The 22,295-nt window shown below is 34.6% G+C and overlaps 1 protein-coding gene across 6 annotated transcripts in view; it reads left to right on the top strand.

Moving 5' to 3' along the window:
- Positions 1 to 15,808, top strand: part of LOC133192122 (cell adhesion molecule DSCAM-like) — a 46,461-nt gene extending 30,653 nt beyond the window's left edge. For 3 of the 6 annotated variants that reach the window (XM_061327990.1, XM_061327991.1, XM_061327992.1), the window contains 16 exons: positions 293 to 568; positions 688 to 777; positions 881 to 1,057; positions 1,314 to 1,535; positions 1,745 to 1,843; positions 2,492 to 2,785; positions 2,911 to 3,102; positions 4,775 to 4,870; positions 4,985 to 5,269; positions 5,609 to 5,635; positions 10,850 to 10,972; positions 11,270 to 11,303; positions 11,567 to 11,724; positions 12,842 to 12,976; positions 13,438 to 13,473; positions 14,082 to 15,808. In XM_061327990.1, coding sequence (XP_061183974.1) covers positions 293 to 568; positions 688 to 777; positions 881 to 1,057; positions 1,314 to 1,535; positions 1,745 to 1,843; positions 2,492 to 2,785; positions 2,911 to 3,102; positions 4,775 to 4,870; positions 4,985 to 5,269; positions 5,609 to 5,635; positions 10,850 to 10,972; positions 11,270 to 11,303; positions 11,567 to 11,724; positions 12,842 to 12,976; positions 13,438 to 13,473; positions 14,082 to 14,233 — 2,396 coding nt within the window. In that variant the 3' untranslated portion in view covers positions 14,234 to 15,808. The remainder of the gene's footprint in view (positions 1 to 292; positions 569 to 687; positions 778 to 880; positions 1,058 to 1,313; positions 1,536 to 1,744; positions 1,844 to 2,491; positions 2,786 to 2,910; positions 3,103 to 4,774; positions 4,871 to 4,984; positions 5,270 to 5,608; positions 5,636 to 10,849; positions 10,973 to 11,269; positions 11,304 to 11,566; positions 11,725 to 12,841; positions 12,977 to 13,437; positions 13,474 to 14,081) is intronic. The other 3 variants (XM_061327995.1, XM_061327996.1, XM_061327994.1) reach the window with 3 other exon arrangements.
- Positions 15,809 to 22,295: the final 6,487 nt, after the last annotated feature.

Raw genomic sequence — 22,295 nt, forward strand, 5'->3', positions numbered from 1 at the left:
CTTTTTAATACAAAAAATACAGTTAAATTGACAAAACTGTGTAAATTTATAAAAATTATTTTTGAGAGAGTTGGCTCTCCTGGTTAGGTCATTGTTAGCTTTTTGACTTTGTACTTTTTCTGTTTCACGCATGCACATATGTTTAACTATATTTGTAATCTGTCTCTACACTGTACTTAATGTCAGTTTATGAGAATAAATTCATTGTCATTGTCATTGGTAAATAATGCCCTCTGAATTGGTTTCTTAGTAAAGACAACTTTAATCAAATACCTGTATACTACTGTTACAGATCCACCCATAATCACTGTACCAGCCACAGCAGTGGTCAATGACTCAGGGGTACTGAACCTTCACTGTGCTATAGATGCCAACCCTCCACCACTGTCTGTCAAGTGGAAGAAGCTAGATAGTTCTAGAGAATCCACTTCAGCCAATTTCACTGCCTCCCCTGTCACCAGGGACTATGAAGGAAACTACACCTGTATCGTGATGTATCGACTAGAGCCATCGGGGCAAACAGTTGAACAAAATCAGAAATTCGCCTATACCTATGTTTATGTCCAGTGTTAGTATTCTTTTAATATCAGCTTGTCTTCCCAATATTATCAGGCCCATTATTGTCGTTCTAATAGAAATCAGAAACTGTAGGATGTATGATATTTTATATTTAACTTTTATTTCAAGATGCTCCTGGATATTCCTCAATCAAAGCTGTCTCAAGTTCTGTGAACATAGGGGAGACCATTTCTCTCACCTGTTCTGTCTCGGAACCAGGTTTGTGATAGAAATATATACATAAAGAAGAAGAAAGATAACTCTTATTGTGGTCAACACTCTAAATGGGTAAATTGTTGCATTTGATAAATCATCATTTCAGGATATCCAATTCCCAAGTATGAATGGAGAAAGATAGATACCAATCAAGTTTTATCAAGCCAAGGATCCACACTGACCATTCAGTCTGCTAGACTTGCTGACAATGGACAGTATGCTTGTACTCCCTATAATGTAATGGGAAGAGGAGGCACAGCCACAATCATAGTTGAAGTACTAGGTAGGAATTAGGCACTAACACATAACTTCATGACATTTCAAATGCATCAAGTATTTAATTTGTAAATCAATTTAAATTCAGTTTATTTAAGTTTACCCTACCTTGTATTGTTAAATAGACTAGTCTACTTGCTGAACAAGGTCATGAGCAACTTCACACTCAAGTGCAAAGTATTTTTAATATAACACACACAATTGTAATTATGATGCATGTAAAGTTGAAGATAACTTGGATTAACTTTTTGTCATTATTCCAGAGTCACCTAGATTTGTGGAGTTTCCACCAACTAGTGCAAGCATCACTTCTAACCAATCCATGTATTCCGTCGTATGTAAGGTGCGAGGCCTTCCTAAGCCAAGGTTGGAATGGCTGAAAAATGGTCAGGTCATCCAGAGCGGACCACTGTACAACATAACTGAAGAGATCACCTCTATAGAAACCTACAGTAAACTAGTCAGCTCCAGACTTTATTTTGCTGGTATGATCTTTACATTTCAAGAGAAAATCACAATTAAAGGGGAATAACTCTAGAATTTTTTCTGAAGTTATTAGAAGTATAAATATAAGAGAAATGAATGAGTTCTATAGACTTCGGTTTTATTACATATTTTCAAAAATATGAACTGGTACTACACTTACAGTGAAGAAACTATGAGTACAACAATAGTTAATTTTCTTGTATGGCAGGTACTGGGCGACAAGGTTTGATGATTGAAGATATTGCTAATTTTACTTGCCGGGAAGTATCGGGAGGTGAACAACATAATTTAGAGCTTTACATCATGTGTAAGTAAAGGGCAGAAAACGGTAAACCAACTAATATTCACGACAGCTTTTATTCACGATTTGTCAAGTTGAAATCTGTCCATGGCGATCAATTTTTGTATCTGAGGAAATTTTCTACATATGTACTCAGTGAAATAAACAGTTTGCAGTAAGAAAATGTTCGTGAGTAAAAGAAGGTCGCGGATATTTCTCACAGAAGTTGGTTTACAGTAGTAGCATTCAGCTGTACTTTGCTACTTGAGGGTGTAATTAGGGTCCTGGGGTCCGTTTTTACAAAAGAACTTACGACTAAGACCAAAATTTAATTCTGCTAGTAACTTTTCAATTTACATTAAATGAAAATTGTTTTAATCTTTTTAAAAAGGTATGTAGAAAGACACTTTAATGCTAGCAATTTTAAACAGAATCACTAATTTTGCAAAATTTTACAATCAACTGAAGTTTCTGGTCTTTTGTAAAATGGACCCTGCATTAATATAAACTTGAAAATATTTTAGGGATTTATCAGATGTGGACTGTGGTTTAACTTCTATAATTTTGACGTAAGACAGATGATAAATGATATTCAAAAACAATTTAAGCACCTTGATATATTTTCAATTCATAATACTTTTGCTCAGGATAATTTTATTTCCTTCAATTTTGCAGTTAAACCTTCAATAGATGCTGTTGAGAAGGTAGCCACCACGGTTAATCATTCCACTACCATGACCTGTACTGGTAAAGGTTATCCTGTGCCTTCATTTGAATGGTTCAGAGACAATAAAATCATCCAATCAGAATCCCGGTTTACAGTGGAACCAACCATACAGCTGAGTGCCACTGAGGCTAGCAGCTCATTGTCCATCAGGGATGTGGTGGCCAGTGACTTTGGGGAATATGTGTGCATTGGTCAGAATTCTAATGGTCAAGCTCACAAAACAGTGCGTTTGACTGTGAAAAGTAAGTTAACATTTGTTAAATGCAGAAGTTAAATGTTTTAAAGTAATTTTTTAAGGATATTGTGTATCTATAAAAAAAATATTCATGATTTGAAAATTTCTAATCAAACTAAATTTTTGATGTAGATCGCCCTGAAGCTCCCTACAACCTGTCTGTGATATCCTACACCTGGGAGTCAGTCTTTCTGCGCTGGACCCCAGGGTTTGATGGTGGGGAGCCCCAGTCTTTTCACATTCATTTCACCAGTAGTGTTCCTCCCATCTACACAGGAGATATAACTGTCTCGCCTCCAGATGCCACTCAGCACAACATCACTGGTTAGTTTTCACTGCTTGATGTTTTCATTTATTGGGGACTAAAAGATTGAGAAAGAAACAATCTTATTGGGTTTTTTTTCATATATATATATATATATATATATATATATATATATATATATATACAGTGGCGCCGCATTTATCCGGATGCCATTTATCCGGACGCTTCACCATCCGGATGATATTTTTTGGGAACCGATTTTTTCCACGTTATTTGTCTCATTAATCCGGAAATTCGCGTTCCGTATCCGGACGGTCAATTTCTACTACAAAACGTAATAGTTCACTGAAAAATGACTCGGTTATCCGGATGGTAATTTTTCAAGAAACGAGTTTTTCACACTTAGCTTGCATTCGTGTTAATTGTTGTAAAAAGATTGGCCATGCAGTCAGTTTGAAGGCAGTTACCTGTGACCTACAAACAATAGCGTCTATATTTAGCCTGTGTTTACCCCAATTCAATAACACGTTTATCTTTATTATCAAGCTCAAAGAATTTAGCTTACACTGTGCATTAATCAAATAATAATCCATTCAAAATCATATTGCTAACCGTATGTACATCGGTAAATTCATGAGAATTTTGTTTGTAAATAAAATGAAAATATAAATAACGAGCGATTTCGTAATGCTCTTTATCCTGACGATTGCATTATTTTGTATTTGAAACGCTTTTTCCCCCACAAGACAGTTTAGAAAGGTACATAATTGAAGAAATATCTCTATTTAATGTACTACCGTTTACATATGTTCATTACTTAGAAAAGATACATCAAACTGGCGTTACGTACAGAAGTTGATTACGTTTTTCAAGGTATTTTTAATGATCGGAATTCACGAATTTTTTTAATACTTTGTTTGAGCCAGCTTGCAGTTAATTTCATAGTAACCCTGTGTAAAGAATATACGGGGAATATATGGGGTTAGTTTATATTTGAACATTTTTAATGATGATGCTGAAGAGTTCTGTCATAGCATATGAGCTTCAAGAATTATAATATATGGCTAAATAAAAGAACTGTAGATCAAAATTTGCTCAGCCCATGAAGCCAAAGAGAAGGCGAATTAAAAAAGGAGGTCTCAGCATAAAATTGCCCATCCATTTTATTTTTATTGCGTAAATTACATTTTAATATATTTTTTCTTTAATCAATTACTGTTTTTAAAACAATAAACCAAAATATAATTTAAAAGTTTTTTCTTTGCTGTCACATTTGAAACAAGAATGTGCATATATACATGCATAGAGAGTGCTTTTTGAGATGTGATTCAATTATCCGGACGATTCATTTATCCGGACGATTTCGTTGGGGACAGAGGTGTCCGGCGCCACTGTATATATATATATATATATATATATATATATATATATATATATATATATATATATATATATATATATCAAAAAAAATCACAACACCGAAATAAACTCTACCGGTTTCATTTTCAATCTTCAAAAACTCCTGAAGATTGAAAATGAAACCGGTAGAGTTTATTTCGGTGTTGTGATTTTTTTTGATATACGACTACGTGTGTGGATTTATTTTATATATATATATATATATATATATATATATATATATATATATATATATATATATATATATATATATATATATATATATATATATATATATATATATATATATACATATATTTTTTTTATTTTTAGATTTGCTGCCTGGAGTAGCATACCAGTTTTATGTGTATGGCAAGAATTCTCTTGGAAAGGGAAACAACTCTCAGAAAATAATTATCAAGACCAAAGGTAACTCAAGAGTTATCATTCTTTGATCATGATTTTTTTAAATTGGCTATATTATACATGTATATATATTTAACACATTTTCTCCCATCATAAGAATGTTCTTTTCTTTTCCAGATTTTGCATTTCCATTAGTTAATAACATACCAGACTACTCAGCTGAAAACAAAAGATTAATGATACCATTTACTTTAAATTCCACATACTGTGTCAAAGTGAAAATAAGTGTTAACAGTGGGAGCACCTGGCAGACCATTCCCATGAGTGGGAGGGAGTGCTTCCCTGCCACAGAGGATACTAGAGAACTGAGTCTGCAGAGTGATAGCATCAATCGCCTCAATGTTTCAATCTGTCTGTCTGTCAGACCGGACATCTGTGGGGTTCATCTGGCCGCACTAATAAGTAAGTAGATAGATTTTGATTTATAAGACAGTATTAAGATGTTAGAATGTTGATCGAATTGGGGAGAGATGCCTTTTTCTATTTTAAATGCCATGATATATTCACTTTTACCACAACCTGGAATTGATTATAATTAACAAAATTCAGTAAAAGTGTTCAGAGTGAATTGGATCCTTTGGACAAGATTGAATATGGGCATACATTTTCTGTTTGTTGTGTATATATATGGAGTCAAATCATTATGAAACCCCCACACGTGTGTAGTTGTAATACATATATGCACATGTATTCAGTATATAAAGATTTGCAGTCTTTATTTCGTTGCTTTGTAAATTTTAGGTGACTACCCAAAATATGGTTTCCAAAGTAAGTGTCCTTTGTGTGAATATCTATGCAGACTGTAAATACATGTATCTTTGTTTTTATCCAAGTCAATTGAACTCATAATCAGAAACTAGCTTTTTGTGTATTGTACACTTAACGTAGGTAATCAAAAAACTGAAACTGTAGAAAATCACTATAGTCTTTTTTTCCACTTGCATTGATATTCTTCTCAGCTTGCTAACAAAGTGTGGGATTTTAATATATTCTTGTACCATGCATTTTAATGTGTGTGGTGTGAATTTCTCTTTTAAAGCATCTGCATATATGCATTACACTTTATTAGCATTGCTGGTACACTTGAACCACATTCTTAAATTTCTTTATTGGAAACATTTTATTTCACTGTTCAAAGAAAATTATCAAAAGAAAAATTTATGTTACATATTTCTTTTATACCAGTTAAATTACCCTCAAATCTATATAGAGTGATGTATACAAATGTATAATTGTTTTCAATTGCCGTGTGGAAATTGTCCAATTGAATGTAATATACATGTACCAGGCTTTGAGTAATTTAAACCAATTCTCAAAATATCAGTAACATGTTCTTTAAAACTTTTGAACTGAAATTTATGTCAAATATAATAAGTGCAATTATTTCTTTGCATTAACTTTGTCAGTGTTTGTATTAAAAAAAATGCCTACAGTAAATACTTTAAATGATTGATGTTGCTATGAATATAAGGCAAAAAAGAAACTCTTGACAAAAAAATAGTTGGTATTTGGGGGAAAAATGCATTTAATTGAATTACACCGTATGGTTCCCTTTGATTTGCAATAAACTGATCTGGTTAGCAACTAAACGTGTCAGTTGGACTATTCTATTATTAAAGAAAGGGGTGCGAAGACTCTACCTGGGCATAAACAACTTGATCACCTGGATGTTTTGATCGACATAATGACAACTTGGGGCCACACACAGGATATGTAAATTAGCAAAGGCTTTATTATTATTTCATTATGAAACACATGCTTTTCCTGATATGTAAAATTACTCTTATAAAATGTAAACAATAGAACGAGTAATTTTGAATAGCCTATATTTGCCCGATTTTTATTTGTCAAAAAAATACCCCCATATGACACGCACTCGTTTGATTTCAAGCTCATTCGCGAAGCAAGCCTTTACCTGACAAAAATGGTATGAGAAAATGGCTTCCTCGTGAAAATCAGTCTTCATTGTGAACATTTACGATCTCTCTAGGATCTTATTAGCTTGATCTTTAGCGAGAGTTTATGTTTACACCTGTACCAGAAAATATTTCCATACGCTTCTGGAGTTCTGTGTAAGCGAACTGAGGAAGGCAGTCGTTAGAAGTTAATGCTATCACATTTTGTAATCACTCGGCAGGATTGTTAGTAAATGGACAAGCTTTTACCCTGGGGGCTGATTGTCTACGATCGACCTAACCATCCCAAACAATTCTGAGGAAAAAGAGACTCTACCTCACGGTCGTTTGGGAATTTTGATGGGGTTTTATGCCCCAGTTCCTGGTGCAGTACTGATGATATGCTGTTTTTGATGCCGTTTATTAATTAAGGACTAATTCTCGGGAGGAAAATTACAGTATTCAGCGCATGATATTAAAGTTATTGTGATCAAAAAGTCATGTGGCATACTGAAAATTTGACATAGAGAATATTTGCGTTTTGTTGTGCCTTCCTCAGATATTTGCTGAAATGTCTGGTAAGCTTTTCTTCCCATGATTTTGTGATTATTTTATTTTTTCCAATTAATAAACAGTTTAGACAATGGTTTCTTCTGGACATTTTTTAGCTTTTGTAACTTATCAATGTCAGACTGTTTGTATACATGTATATATATGAATCATCAGTGGGCTTTGCAGACTTTAGGGGTCATAGTGTAAAGTCCTTTTTTCACAGCATTCCTTTGCTGATCCTTAATTAATACAGTAAGGATTATCCTATGCAATCAGATTAACTATAGATCTAGCTTCCAAAGGAAAGAAAGAAGTAGACTCGACAGTCCCCATTTAATTTACCTGAAAAAATGGAATTGATGTCTTCTTGTTATAAAAGAAAATAATAAATTAAATGTCCAAACTGGATTGTTAACAAAATAACAAATGAAAAAAAACTGACTAAAGTAATTGCTTTTAAGATTGGTTCTAAATAGTGTTACTACTGAAGTTTAAATTAATCATTTGAATTTTTCCACTCTGAGATCTAAGGCAATTTATAAGTAAGTCCAATCACTCAAGCAGAACAGAAGAAGATCAATTGAAAAACATTCCTGTTTAATGGAAAAACAAAATTTGGGTCAGTGATCAAGTGGAAAGGTAGGATGCCAATTCTGGCATGTTAAGAGGGCTGAAGAATTAAGCTGGGGAGATGATTGAATGGGACATAAAACTGGTCAGTTTGACATCCATAAATGCTTTAGGTTACATTTGTACACTTGTACTGTTCAAGGTTACAATTTATTTTCCTTGTAATTCTTTGTAAATACCTCGTAAGATGCATCATGTGTATTTGAGAGAAGCCTGAAGCTTGTAGATTTTATACACAATTTGGTTTTTTGGTGCTGAACCAAGTCGAGTGTTAGCTGGAATTTCTGGAGTGTTAAATAATGGATGATGGCAGACCTATCTTGTAATTCGGGGTAATAATCCATCGCTGCCAGAATGCGTTTACAGTCAGTTAAAGAAAACTCTCTTTGTTTATGTTAACTAAATGTCTTTGTGAAGTGTCCTTTGCTAGGCAACATGGGAAGGAGAGCAGCTTATTTTACCATCATGAGTTGTGTAATTTTGCAGAGAGTCAATGATAATGGAATTCTGTGAACTTTAAAAATAACACAGTATTATTTTCAGTTAAAAGATGACAACCCTTCACAATATGTCTCACTTTTAATATAGAAGGTTTCACTTGAACAAAACATTTAGACAGGTGCATGAAGTCAGTGACACCTTTTACATACATGTATTTACATAGCACACTTGACAAACCTGGGTAAAGCTTTTTATTGATGGGTGTCCCTTGTATTCATGATACATAAAGGTGGTCAATATTCTGTAGGATATCAGGTGCCAAGCTTATTCATGTTATTTACACTTGAGGTCTCTTGGAAAAAAAAGCTACCTAAGTGGTCAGTGTAAGACAATGTTGACATAAAGGCTGCCTGTTTGTAAAGGTCTCTAGTAATGTAAAAGTAAGGCACCAAGGTCGACAGAGGATGGCAGATTTCCAACAAGACTCCATCTCACAGCACTTCCCTGCTGGTGGTATACACATATATTAGGCTGAATTAAACTAAACATGTGAAAGTGTGTGCATTCAATTGAGCCTCCCTAGCACTGGAGTTTGTTAGGGAATGAGAGAGAGGGATGGCAGAGGGGTTTGCTGGGGTCAGCGTATAAATGTAAAACCAAACAGATATCAAGTTTGTTACATGCTTTCGAGTAAATGACACAGCAACTTGGGTCGTTTGTGGTTTGACCCACATAACAAAGAAATAAATAAGTTTTTAAAGCAAGATGTTTACCTGGTGCACATAGGAAGAAATGACTCATCATAGGATCTAGGTACCTTCCGTTTACCTTGGCTATGTATTTATAAGTATTAATTACACATTAAATTGTAAACCTATTCATCATTATCAGGTTCCTAGAAATCAAGCTGGCTATCTCTCATGTGTCGTAAATCATGGTAACTTGTAGAAGGGTTCTATAAATAATTAATTTTATCCTCCTAATATCCCCTGTTTTGAGCCCCGTTTGCTGCTCAACACATGGACTGAGGTTTTTCTCTTTGGTATCCTTTGTTCACAAATTGTTATTTTACAAGATGTCTTACAGAACAGAAAATGGAGTTAATTTAGAAAGTAAGTCTTGCTTAATAGCACACTTATTTAAGTGTATTGTTTACTAAGTTTTACAATCTAAATATTGTTCTTTAAAAAGTGTCAAGGCATCATCATGATCATGCATGATTACATGGTTATTCATTCCATCAACAAACAGTGAATAGTCAAATGTTTGTCGGGGAATTGATGTTTCATTGATTTCAGACAGCTTGCATTTACTTTTGCTATAAATATGGACATAGCATATTTGTTCTAAAGATTTACTGCAAGAGAAGCTGTTACTATATAAGATATCATGCTTTTTTTATGTACAATTGTCTTTGTATATCAACTAATGTTCTCTGTTCTATGCAAAAAAAAAAAAAAATACTTCAGTTTACATATTCAATATGATATCAAATATGTAATAAAGAAAATATCTGGCTCACATTGTATAATGTGTGTTCAGACATCATGAATTATTGCAGGTCATATTGCTTAGCAGTCAAAGATTTCTCCATTTTCATTGTGAACTTGTGCAAGAAATAATTTCACTGATAACATCCTCAATGTCATTGTCAGACGGAAAGTTGTGTTCATCTAGTTTACTTTCCCAGGCCAAGATGATGGGACTATGACATGTTTTATTATGTAAAATGATGATTATTAAGTCATTTTACACCAGGCAATTCTGAGAGTGTTCATATATTTATATGATAATTTCTGTGTCACTGTCCAATGAAGCGTATGAAGTGTGGGAATGGGGAAAAGAAGGCCTCATAAAATCTTCTATAACGTTTTCAGAGTAGATTCAGTCAGTGTATTTTTTGTGTTTGGGGCTAAAGATAAAATTACCATAATGCTAGGCACATTGTCTAGGACTATAGAATCAATGATGTATTGACAGAATGAGGCAGGAACGATATGATTTAAAAGAAATCTGTCCCATAACCTGTCTGTATAGAACCATTATGAAAGTGTCACTGTGTACTCTGCTAGTGGGTTTTGTTTACATTGCTGTCATATTAATTGAATCTTGTGAAAAACCATTAATGCATACAAGTATATGCAATTCATCTTCATTGCCAAATGTAAATAAAGGATCGAAAAGAGCATACCTCTTTAGAACAAACAAAATTATTTTTGAAAATTTAAGACTATCTCTGAATGATAATGCTATTTCAGCAAATTTTTTTTAGCGAAAAATATGTCTTAAAGCTCCTTTTATATTCTTGCCCATTTCTAATACACATGTTTAGGCAACATTTGAGACAGTAATGTTCGTTAAGATGGGCATTGGGTTTAAAGAAAATTTTAACATTTCAAGATGTTGAACGTGAGAGCCAGAGAACATTGACCAAATACTCTAAAATGTTTACCTTTTTTTTTAGGACAAGCTGATAAAACTGATCTATCAGAGACAGAGGTGATCATCATTGGAGTCATCTGCGCTGTCATCTTACTTAGTCTTATCATCGTTCTCATTGTCATCATCTGTCGCCGTAGAACAAATGGTAAGGGAGGAGTAATTGATCTTTATCTAGATAAATGTTTTATTTTTCCTCTGCATTTCAATAATGCTTTCAGCTTAAGAAGTCATTTATCTGTCGTACTCCTCTGTCTTGTTTAAACCATTCATGTAAAGACATTCTGGCTTTGTGTTGTTGTATAATAGACATTTTCTCATACTGCTTATATACTGCAGTGTAATTGTTTTGCATAAATTTTTGGTATATTTTAACAATTATTCATAGACATGCAATGCTTTAAACAAAATCTTTAATTTTTATTTCTTTTTTTTTTTTCTACAGCAAAACACTATGGCAACCCATCCACTTCAGTAAGGTAAGCTTCCTTGAATTACAACTATCAAATGTAAATTCAGTTAGCTGTTTCCTACAGAGAAACAGGTAAACTCCATTTGACATTGAAAAAAGTATCAAAATGAGACTTTAAGGGTGTAACCTTTGCGTATTGTTTCCTTGTCAATAGACATCATGCAATACTGACTTTCCAAAAAATGACCTTGTGTGCCAGATATAGAATTCCTACAGTAACAAGTACTGTTTTTCCCTGTTTTTAGGTGTATTTTGCTTTTATCTTTTTAGTCGGCCAGTGACCACTACTCTCCAAACCAATGGAAATTCACTGGGCCCGCCCAAACCTCAACGCGGGCAGGACAATCAAGGTATAGATTTCCTCTTTCTCGATGGCTTGGGTGTTTCTGGTAGTCGTGGTGTTAGTCACTATAGTAACCATGCATATTGTGAGTACCACTAATTCCATTTGGTTCATGTCATTAGCAGGATTGGTGGTTTATAAAAGCTCATAAATATTTTTCATACTTATAGTATAGATCTGAAATTGTATTTTTTTATTTATGTATCAGGTAATGCAGTCATTCTTTTCTAATATTGTAAATATACTTTTTCTCCACGGGGTCATAATTTCATGGAATTACAATTTCTGTTCAATCCATGAATGGAAAATAATGCCGATTTCTTGGATTATCATAATATTCCTTAATGCATTTAAAAACACTGTGACAAATTTCTGCAGAAAAGTTGTGACCACATACATAGCAAAAATTAATCCTACACAGAAAAAAGTACGTCTTCAGTTTTCTCATTGTCAATCCTGCTGATGATGGACCAGCACGTATAGCATGTTTGTTAACATTTCATGTCTGAAAGTAATATCTGTATAGTATATAGCTGTAGTCATTGATATCACCAGTAAAAAATAAAATATTCCAATATCATGGCACTGACTGAAAAAGTATAATATACCAACATAACAACATTGCCTAACCCTGAACTAAATGCAGCCATTTGTCTTGAAATTCAGTTTAAAATACCATGGTAGCTTCATTTTTAGAAGCCATTTTTAGAGTAGTCATGAATGTACAAAATGCAGACAATTGTTCTGAAATTCAGTTTAAAACAACTTATTTTTCAAAGATGGAAGCCATATGTGGTGGATTTTTTTTTTCATCTTTGTGAGTGGAAAGAAATTTTTGCATAATGATGTAATTGGCTACCAGGAGAAATTGCTACAAATAATACAGCACCCATATGTTTAGTATATATTCATGTAATTTAATGTCTGCACAGCATGGTTTACATCACTTTCATTAGTGTAGGAAAATTAATTCTGTATGCCTGCTTGCTCTATTTGCTAGATTGGAATTTTTTTTTCTCTTTTACACATTTGTTTGAAACACAGTTGTAAATTTGACATGTTTGAGAATGAAAAGAAAATAAGAATTTTCAATTTATCAATTTAAATTCATTGGTACTATATATATATGCATGTTGGCATATATTTCACTTGATTTTGGTTTGATGCACGTCTTTGAACTTTCATTTGACCCCATGTTGCAGGTTCACTGGGAAATGGTTTTGATCCACCACCACAATACCAAAGTGTCGTTAAAAATGGGAGCATCCCTCTAGATACTTCATATGATTCTCAATTAGCAAAATACGAAAATGAAATGAACATGCGAAATATGCATAGTAAGTATCAAGAAAAAACTCTATGCTTATTACTGGGCTGTGGTCAGGCTTTCAGATACATGATAGGATTAGGTGTTTTTTCATAGGGAAGTGATCTTTTATATTGTGGCGTTTAAATGTTACCCCCAGAAAACCCCCTTTCCACATCATTCATCATTATTTGTGTTGTTTTTTTGGTATGTTTTGATGTAGAAATTTGTTTAACTGGGAGATACAAACTCACAGATACTGAGTAGTTAGGTAGAATATAGTGAAGAAATATAGATAGGTATCATCAATTCATTCAGTGTATATTTCATTGTAGAATTCATTCTGTTGTGTTGTAACTTTGGTAGTTTTTACATAGTACAGCGTGTATTTAATTAACTGATTTGATTTGTAATTTCTGCTTCCAATTTATGTGTAAAAAATTATTGATTCATGTTCTTTCACATATAAAATTTACTATCTTAAATTTTTAGATTTGAAGAATGAAGCTTACTTTGGAGTTCAAAATGGTAAGTATTTTAAGATAATGGACTTATAATATCTGGCCAAATTTGCCTGCCCACTAATGTACTAAGGTAACAAATGCAAAAATTCATAGTATTTTCACTAATGGATTAGATGAGAATTTTTAAAATAGATATTTTAGCTTTCTGCAAATTAGCCTGATATTCCATGTTTTCTTGACATCAATTTCCTGTGGTATAATCAGCTTTAAAAAAAAAAAGGAGGGGAGAATCCTGCCAAGTTAAAGTTTAAAATAGCTTGTTATGTTGTCAGGCAGAAAAAAATCGGTTAAACGATGATTATTAAGGCAGACAATTTTTTTTGTATATATATATATATGTGTGTAGAGAAAGAAGGGGGGGGGGGGGGTAATTGAAAAAAGCTTGTTTATCCTGATAATGCTGTCATTTATGAAATGGTAATATATGTACTAAATTTCAAAGATTCATGCAAATGTGCATAAAAAAATTAGTCTGTCAGTCAGCAGAGTAGAGCAATAGAGGTGACTTGCTAGTTCCTTTTGGTGTGGAGTTGTATTTTGGGAAGGGGGGAAAGTGTTTTCAATACAGCTGACTAAGCTAAGTCCCTCTTAATTTTTTTTTATCTGCTCTAGGTTCTCCATCAACGCCAAGAAAAGACCCTCACCATTTCTTGGAAGCACCAGACGACAGAAAAGATGTTTCTAAAGGTGGTCAGGAAAGTGGGTACTCCACCCCTGAAGGACATGTGAAGCCAAAAAAGGTCATTTATGAAGTTGTTGTTTGATGTGTACTCCTGTTTCACATTACCTACTTCTTCAATTAAAAAGATCAACCAATCAAGACTGGAGGATGTCATGTGATTTTAAAAGGAAGCTCTGCAGCTTGACATGTCCAGGTCAGTCAAATATGACCTTGACCTCATTCTAGTCAGATGACATGGCAACTCTGGATTGGTGGCCTTTTATGACTTTGACCTTATCTATGTTGTGAACCCACTGTGCTTCCAGTTCTTGGGATGTAAACCATTGCCATGTGAACCATCAATGGTGTTGTCTGTTAGAGGTCTGGGAAATAATTATGGTGACCTTCCAACTTTTCAAAGATGGTGCTTTTTTCCCTTCTGACACTATGGATGTATCCTGCATGTATAAACAGACCTATACAATATAACCCAGTGCAATCATAAGATATGTCCAAGTGATACATATTGCTGTATGATCTCGCTTTAAGGAAATCTTGTTTGTGTGTATATACAGGAAAAAAATTGTGTATTATTTCACATAACTAAAGGAGAAGTGTGCATTAAAGCACAGAATCTTTGGTACAAAAAGAAAACAAAAGCAAGAAAAAAATGGTGCTTCACAAACATAAACTGTGTACATCATTGTACCATAACTATATTCAGTATGGAAGTGCAGTATTGCATGATCATTGACATATATTTCATACTGCATTATTGTCATGGCAACTAGGGATGATTGATAGCTCAAACTGAGTTTGAATGAATGAGAATTGTAATAAAAGGCAGAATACTTGAAGCAGATGAACTTTGAAAACAATACCTATTTTTTATACTAACATATTTTCAAATACTCAAAAGTTGCTTAACCTTGCCATAGTTCAATATGATTAAATGTTGCTTGAATTATAAAATTGAGACAAGTATTTTATCTAGATGTGTTTTAAAGGGATTTAACAAATTTATGAAAATTCTACATGTTCTAATTAATTCTGTTCAACAAAGTCTTGTTACACAATTTTTTTTTTTTGATTGCTTGGTATACTGCTACATGTATTCTAGGAAAATGTGGATAGTTTTGCAGATGCATGTGTTTTAGAGAGAGAGAGAATGAGAGAATTGCCCAGAAAAAGAGATTGTAATGGAAGACTAGTGCCAAGAGAGAGAGTGAGAGAGAGAATGTAGTGGAAGAGAAGTGCCCACTGAAATAGAGTCAAACTCACACATTATAGATAACCAAGTCTTGTTTATTTTCAAATACCAAGTTCATTTTCAAATACATTTGGCTCCTGACTGGAGGAAGAAAAAAAATTGATGTACAGACAAAGATATTACCAAAGATAGTTTCCTTTAGTAAATTGATTTAAAGCTATGAACAGCACTGCCATATTTCAGAGCATATGTATGAATTCCATTGATAGCACTTGTGAAGAAAAAAGGAATATCCCTTTGTCTTATATATATTGCATGACTGTTTGTATTTTCAAAATGTTCTATAAACTTTTAGTATTTCAACTTTTTTTATTATGAACTTTTCATATTCATTTCATTTTTAGAATTCATTCATCATTATTATATTTTTAGAAGTTGTGCAAGAAAGTTGTATTTATATTAATTAAAAGTATAAATTAAAAATAATGGTTTTAGTTTTTTCCATTCAGTGTCCTAATACATGAACACACTGAACAGATTAGGACAGTTCAAGCTGATTTCATTTTTGCTATAAGAAAGCTTCTTCTAAAATTACAGTTGTTAAATAAAGGTCGACTTTTGAAAAAGATTTGTGATTAAAAAAGGGGGAAACAAGTTGCTTTGCATTTAATTGTCCTGCCCTCAGGCTAAATGCAAATTCAAGGGGCAACCTGAAAGTGCTAATTAATGCAAAGTGAAAATAAAATAGCCCAGATTTTATTGGATTTTTTTCGGTGACATTTTGCTATTCAGAATTGTTGTCCTGCTTTTCACTTATGGACATATAAGCAGGCAAATCGTTTGCATGATTATAATGAGCACCTGGCCCAATAAAAAAGTTGAAAATTCATGTCCCCCAGTATCAGGCCCAGGGGGAGGCTAAGTCGATCACATATTGAAATTTATTATACATTGACCTTTACTCCTAAACTTCTCGGAAAAAAGATATGATAATGATTATAGAGTCTTCAGCAAACTAAAAAAAAATCCAGACCAGTTACAGTTGGATTTAAAGTGGCCATAGCCTGAGATAATCGTGATGCTTTGTAAACTTGACATTTTTCTAATGGAATGATAGTCATTAGTCTGAGTGCAGGCCCGTAGCAACGGTTTGAAAGGGGGGGGGGGTACAATTCCAAAAATATCTGACAAGCCAAAAAAAAAGCTAATATACTGTCCAAATCCTGGAATTTGCAAGTGCTCAACCGTACAACATCAAAAGCTCACCTGAGCACCGTGGCTCGGAAAAGGCAAAAATCAGTTTGGTATTGAAAATCTTAAATGCATAAGCGGTCCCGACCTACCCCTAAAAGGGAGTGGGGGGGGGGGGTTGTATGAATTAATCAAAATTGAATCTACACCTGTTGCCAAACTAACTAAGGATGCTTACATATTTTTTTGACTAACTGACTTTTTTCCCTACAAGTTTGAACTTTCATTGTGGCCCCACCCTACCCCTGAGGGTTATTGATTTGAACAAACTTGAACTCACACTATCTGAGGATGTTTCCATATTAATATGACCAACCATGGCTTTGCTGTTCTTGTTAAGAAGATTCTTAAAGATTTTTCCTATATATTCCTATGTAAAACTTTGATCGTCCGTTGTGGCCCCACCCTACCCCTGGGGGTCATGATTTGAACAAACCTGAATCTACACCACCTGCAGATGCTTCCACATAAATATGACCAATCATGGCTTTGCTGTTCTTGAGAAGAAGATTTTTCCTATATCCTCCTATGTTTAACTTTGATCGTCCATTGTGGCCCCACCCTATACCTGGGGGTCATGGTTTGAACAAACTTGAATCTACACCACATGAGAATGCTTCCATATAAATATGACCAATCATAGCTTTGCTGTTCTTGAGAAGAAGATTTTTGAAGATTTTTCCTATATATTCCTATGTAAAACTTTGATCGTCCATTGTGGCCCCACCCTACCCCTGGGGGTCATGATTTGAACAAATTTGAATCAACACTACCTGACAATGATTCCATATGAGTTTCATCTTTCCTGGCCCATTGGTTCTTGAGAAGAAGATTTTTCAATGATGCCATTAATTTTTCGCTATTTCATAATTATCTCCCCTTGGAGGAGGGCGTGGCCCTTCATTTGATCAAACTTGAATCCCCTTTACCCAAGGATACTCTGTGCCAAGTTTGGTTGAAATTGGCCCGGTAGTGAGAAGATTTTTAAAGATTTTTCCTATATATTCCTATGTAAGAAGATGAAAATGTGAAAAGTTTACAACAACAACGACGACGACAGACAACGGACAAATTTCGATCAGAAAAGCTCACTTGAGCCTTCGGCTCAGGTGAGCTAAAAAAGGGGGGGGGGCAGCAATGAGAGTTATCTTTCTTACCAGAGGGTCGAGGAACCTCGATACATGTATCCGTCGATCAGCAGGAAGCATCGTTTTGCTCGACACACCTTCTGCACTATCATCTAAACTGAATTTACTGGGTGAAGGCAGATGCAAAATTAAGAACACTGTAAATTTCACGTGCTACGTGTAGGTGTGTACATTGTACTTGCATTCATATACCACATTCTATCAATCACGGATAGGTATAGGTAGCATACATATATTTTTAAGCTGACCCTACCACACACCGCAAAGAAACTTGATCATTGATTCTAGGCACGTTTATGAGAACAAAATTATCCATGATATTACCAAAATTTCACATTGTATCATTGGGGATAGCATTTCCTTAAGATTGTTTTCCCAACAAGAGATCTGCAAATCTTTTCAATACTAAAAAAATCATCTGAAAAATAATATTAAAATCTTTCAGCATGTATATTTTTCCAGGTAACTGTGACGTGATTTCAAAAATGAAGTTTTCTAGAAAAATTGTTATTGAATACTTTAATGCTTTATTTAAATATATTGGTTCACAAATCTGTGAAGATGTATCTTACATATTTAAGGCGATATCACTTTAGTAGCAGGTATTATGTAAATATCATTTGGATTCCCCTTCTTAGCTGCACTTATGGTTTTATATATTAGTCTTTGACCACAACGCTACGGATTCTGCAATACAAATATGGTGCAATTTACGGCACAAGATTTTTCTGCGCACAGTTGAGGAGAATTTCTCCACTTTCCAGCATTGGTCAATCAACTACCTTTCACTCCCTAATTCTATACATATTCTTTAACCAACCTGTATATTTTATCCACCTCCTTACCCTTCAGAGTCGTCTCTATAGACCAAAAAACTCGCTTGTTTTGAATTTTCTGCCATCCGACAAAAAATTCAAAACAAGCGAGTTTATTGGTATGTAGAGACTTGACTTCTAAAAAGCGTATTAAGGATATGTCTACTGTTTGCAGGCCTTAGGTCGTATCCCACTCCAATAATTTTTCTAATATATACTATACAATAGAAAACAAAGCTAATTTATGCTTATACCCCCTCAATAATATAAACGTCTGACGTGCACCCTTTTTCGCTCACCCGAGCTGAAAGCTTAAGTGAGCTTTTCTGATCACATTTTTGCCCGGTGTCCTTGACTTCTCGAGAATCACTTTGCTAATTTTGATCAAACTTGTCGCCAAGTATTTTTGAGTGTGGGGGAAGGGAGGGGGAAATTGTTCAAAAGAAGGGCCCAGCCCTCTTTCAATGGGAGATAATTAAGAAATAGTGAAAATTTGGTGCGGCCATTTAAGTCTCCCAAGAACCAATGGGTCTGAAAAGATAAATTTTATTTTCCTGATAAAGTGTAGATTCAAGTTTGTTCAAATAATGGCCCTGGGGTTAGGGTGGGGTCACAATAGGGGATTTTAGTTTTAATTAGGAACACATAGGGGAAAATGTTTTAAAATCCGCAGGATATCTTGACTTGAGTTAGGTTTTATCATGACCCTTTTGTAGCTAGGGTTGGGACAATATGGGCAAGATTTTTTTATGTGATTTAAGTTACAGGAGGGCCAAGCTGACTCAGGTTAGCGCTGTTGCCCATAGGCATCTTGATTTCTGTTTGAGTGTCCCCCCCCCCCCCCAAACTTTCTCGGATTGGGTTGTTTGTATCTATAATACGCTTAAATAAGAATTTTACGCACTTTTACTTAAGATGGATCATGTAAATGGAAAAATTTTAAGTGGTTTGGATAAATGGGTGGAAATATCTCTAAATCTTGATGGTTATACCCGAATTACATTTGTTTAAGTAAATGAAATATTGAAGAATTTGAATCATACTTATAGACTTGAAGGTTATTTGAATGCCATAAACATGATTATATACACTGATTTATGATCACTTTTTATATATGATTGAAAAACTTTTAAAAAAATTTTTTTCAACATTTTTAGGTCCGCAACCACAAACAAAAACACAAGGAACCCAAAGACTTCGAGAAGACGGTCTACTACTCTGACTTCGTTCCGTTCGCGCACGACCCACCGGGACACACGTGTGGACTGCCTTGTTGTAACAGCGACCTCTACATAAGGTTAAAGGTCAGTGGTCATCATGCTGGTTGCATGTCTATGCCATTCCAACAAACAAAGATGGAAAACGCAGAAGAAAACTTCACGCTTCGCAGAAATCAGCTTCATCTACTAAAAGGAAGACCTACTTTTAAAAATGGTGGGTTTTACTCTGTCCAGCACCATCGAAACGAACAACGAAAAGGGGTTCCATCATTTGGATCACTTCCGCGTCACAAGACTGAACAACGTCACTTTTTACAAGGTAGAGGAATAACGCTCCCACGGATTGACCTGTCACAGTCTTCCTCCGACAAAACAAAAAGACGTGATCAAACAGAAAGCGACGATAGCGAATCTAGTTCCGAGTCTAGTCTAAGTTTCCAAACACTTGGAAATATAGAAAATAGGAAGATACCACAGAAAAGATGTGGGTCTGACATGCCACAGTTGCCAAGGATCCATCCCATGGAATTACTAGAGGCGCGACGAAAGTTTGGCATAGCAGACGATAATGAGTTCGAAGATTCTTCGAGCAGTACCGACGAATCTAATTACTACAACGAAATTGTCATGGGTAATTTCAAACTTCAAGAAATAAATCCAAATGAAAAGGCAAAGTCTGATATATCAGATGAAGTGTTCCTTCCACAAAGAGAACCAACCTATTACACTCTTAACTTGGATAAAACATTTGTCTTCGACTCGAAGCGAAATACCCTTGAACGGATGACAGGTCAAGAAAAATATCCAGACTTGTCTTCATACAAATCAGATGGCCTTGACAATCAACAAATCCAATCAACAGAAGCACAAAATAGAGAACAATCTAGCAAAGGAAAAGTTGAAGTGAATCTCAATGATATTGACAGAGCAACCACAGACGGTAGTAATTCGAAAGAACAAGCATTGCCCAAGTCTTGCGAAGGGTTTGGTACAAACTATTCAAAACCAACCAAATCAGCACTAAAGTCGGCATTAAAATCTAGGTCTCTACAACATCATAGGAGAAAACGGAAAGTCACTCACGCTCTGAAGACCACGAGCCTTGATCGGCACGGCAACATTATGCATGGCATTGAGAATCATGGTTTTGTTGCCGATGGGAGATGTGTGACTGAAGGGCATAAACATGACGAGGATCGCTTTGCAAGACATGGTCATCACCTAGACACGATTGACGAATCACCGATCACTTTGATTCTTTAAATCAAGATTTCAAGAATACTTATGTTACAGATGCAAAACGTTTTTACCAGTCAAGATTTTAAGATTACTAATGCTAAAGATCCAAAACGTTTTACCACTTTCCCCATACAAGTAATTCCTACTCTACATTTTTATGCCCTCGTAATCGAAGATTCGGGGGCATATAGTTGTTGCCCTGTCCGTCCGTCTGTCTGTCTGTTTGTCCGCAAAAACTTTAACCTTGCTCATAACTTTTGTTTGGTTACAGCTATGGTTTTCATATTTCACATGTGTATTCCTTGTGACAAGACCTTTCTTTTGGGTACCATCAAATTTGACCTTTTGACCTTGGAGTTTGTACCCACTTTTGCTAAATTTTATCGGACTTTAGCCTTGGTGATAACTTTTGAACAGTTGGTGCTTTCAAACTTCATAGGTGCATTCCTTGTGACAAGACCTTCCTTCGGATACTAACAACTTTGACCGTTTGACCTTGGAGTTTGACCTACTTTGAAAAAAAAACTTTAACCTTGGCCATAAGTTTTGAACAAATAGTTCTAGGGCTTTCATACTTCACATGTGTATTTCTTGTGACAAGATCTTTTTATGGATACCAATAACTTTGATCTTTGACCTTGACCTTGGAGTTTGACTTACTTTTGAAAAACTTTAACCTTGGCCATAACATTTGAACACTTGGTTCCAGGGCTTTCATAGTGATTCATGTACATGTGTATCACTTGTGACAATACCTTCCATTTGACCTTGGTGTTTACCTTACTTTTGAAAAATTTTAACCTTCGCCATAACATTTCAACAGTTGGTGTAAGGGCTTTCGTATTTCACAAGTATATTCCTCGAGACAAGACCTTTCCTTTGGTACCAACATTTTTGATTTTTTTGACCTGGAGTTTGACTTGCATTTGAGAAACATTAACCTTCGCCATAAGCTGCCATACGGGGGCATCAGTGTTTCACAAACAATTCTTGTTTTTCTTATCATCGACGATTAAAGTACATGTCTGTTTAAAAAAATGAATTTCTCTATGTGTTGCAAAATGTTGTTTATGAATCACTGTATACTGTCTTGTTTATATACTAATATTACTGTATTAAAACACATATGCTAAAAAAAAAAATAAAAAAAAAGCATACTTAAGTTGTGTATGTAAATTGCATAAGAATATAGGAAAACGGATTAAATTGAAAAAATACTGGCCATACATGCATGTACACGCTGTGTCCGACACGTGAAATGAAAAAAAAAATACCAAGATCA

This window comes from Saccostrea echinata, unplaced genomic scaffold (assembly GCF_033153115.1).
Source record: "Saccostrea echinata isolate AGI-Se365-2 ecotype Australia unplaced genomic scaffold, CSIRO_AGI_Sech_v1 ptg000025l, whole genome shotgun sequence".
In the NCBI taxonomy this organism is placed as follows: Eukaryota; Metazoa; Mollusca; class Bivalvia; order Ostreida; family Ostreidae; genus Saccostrea; species Saccostrea echinata.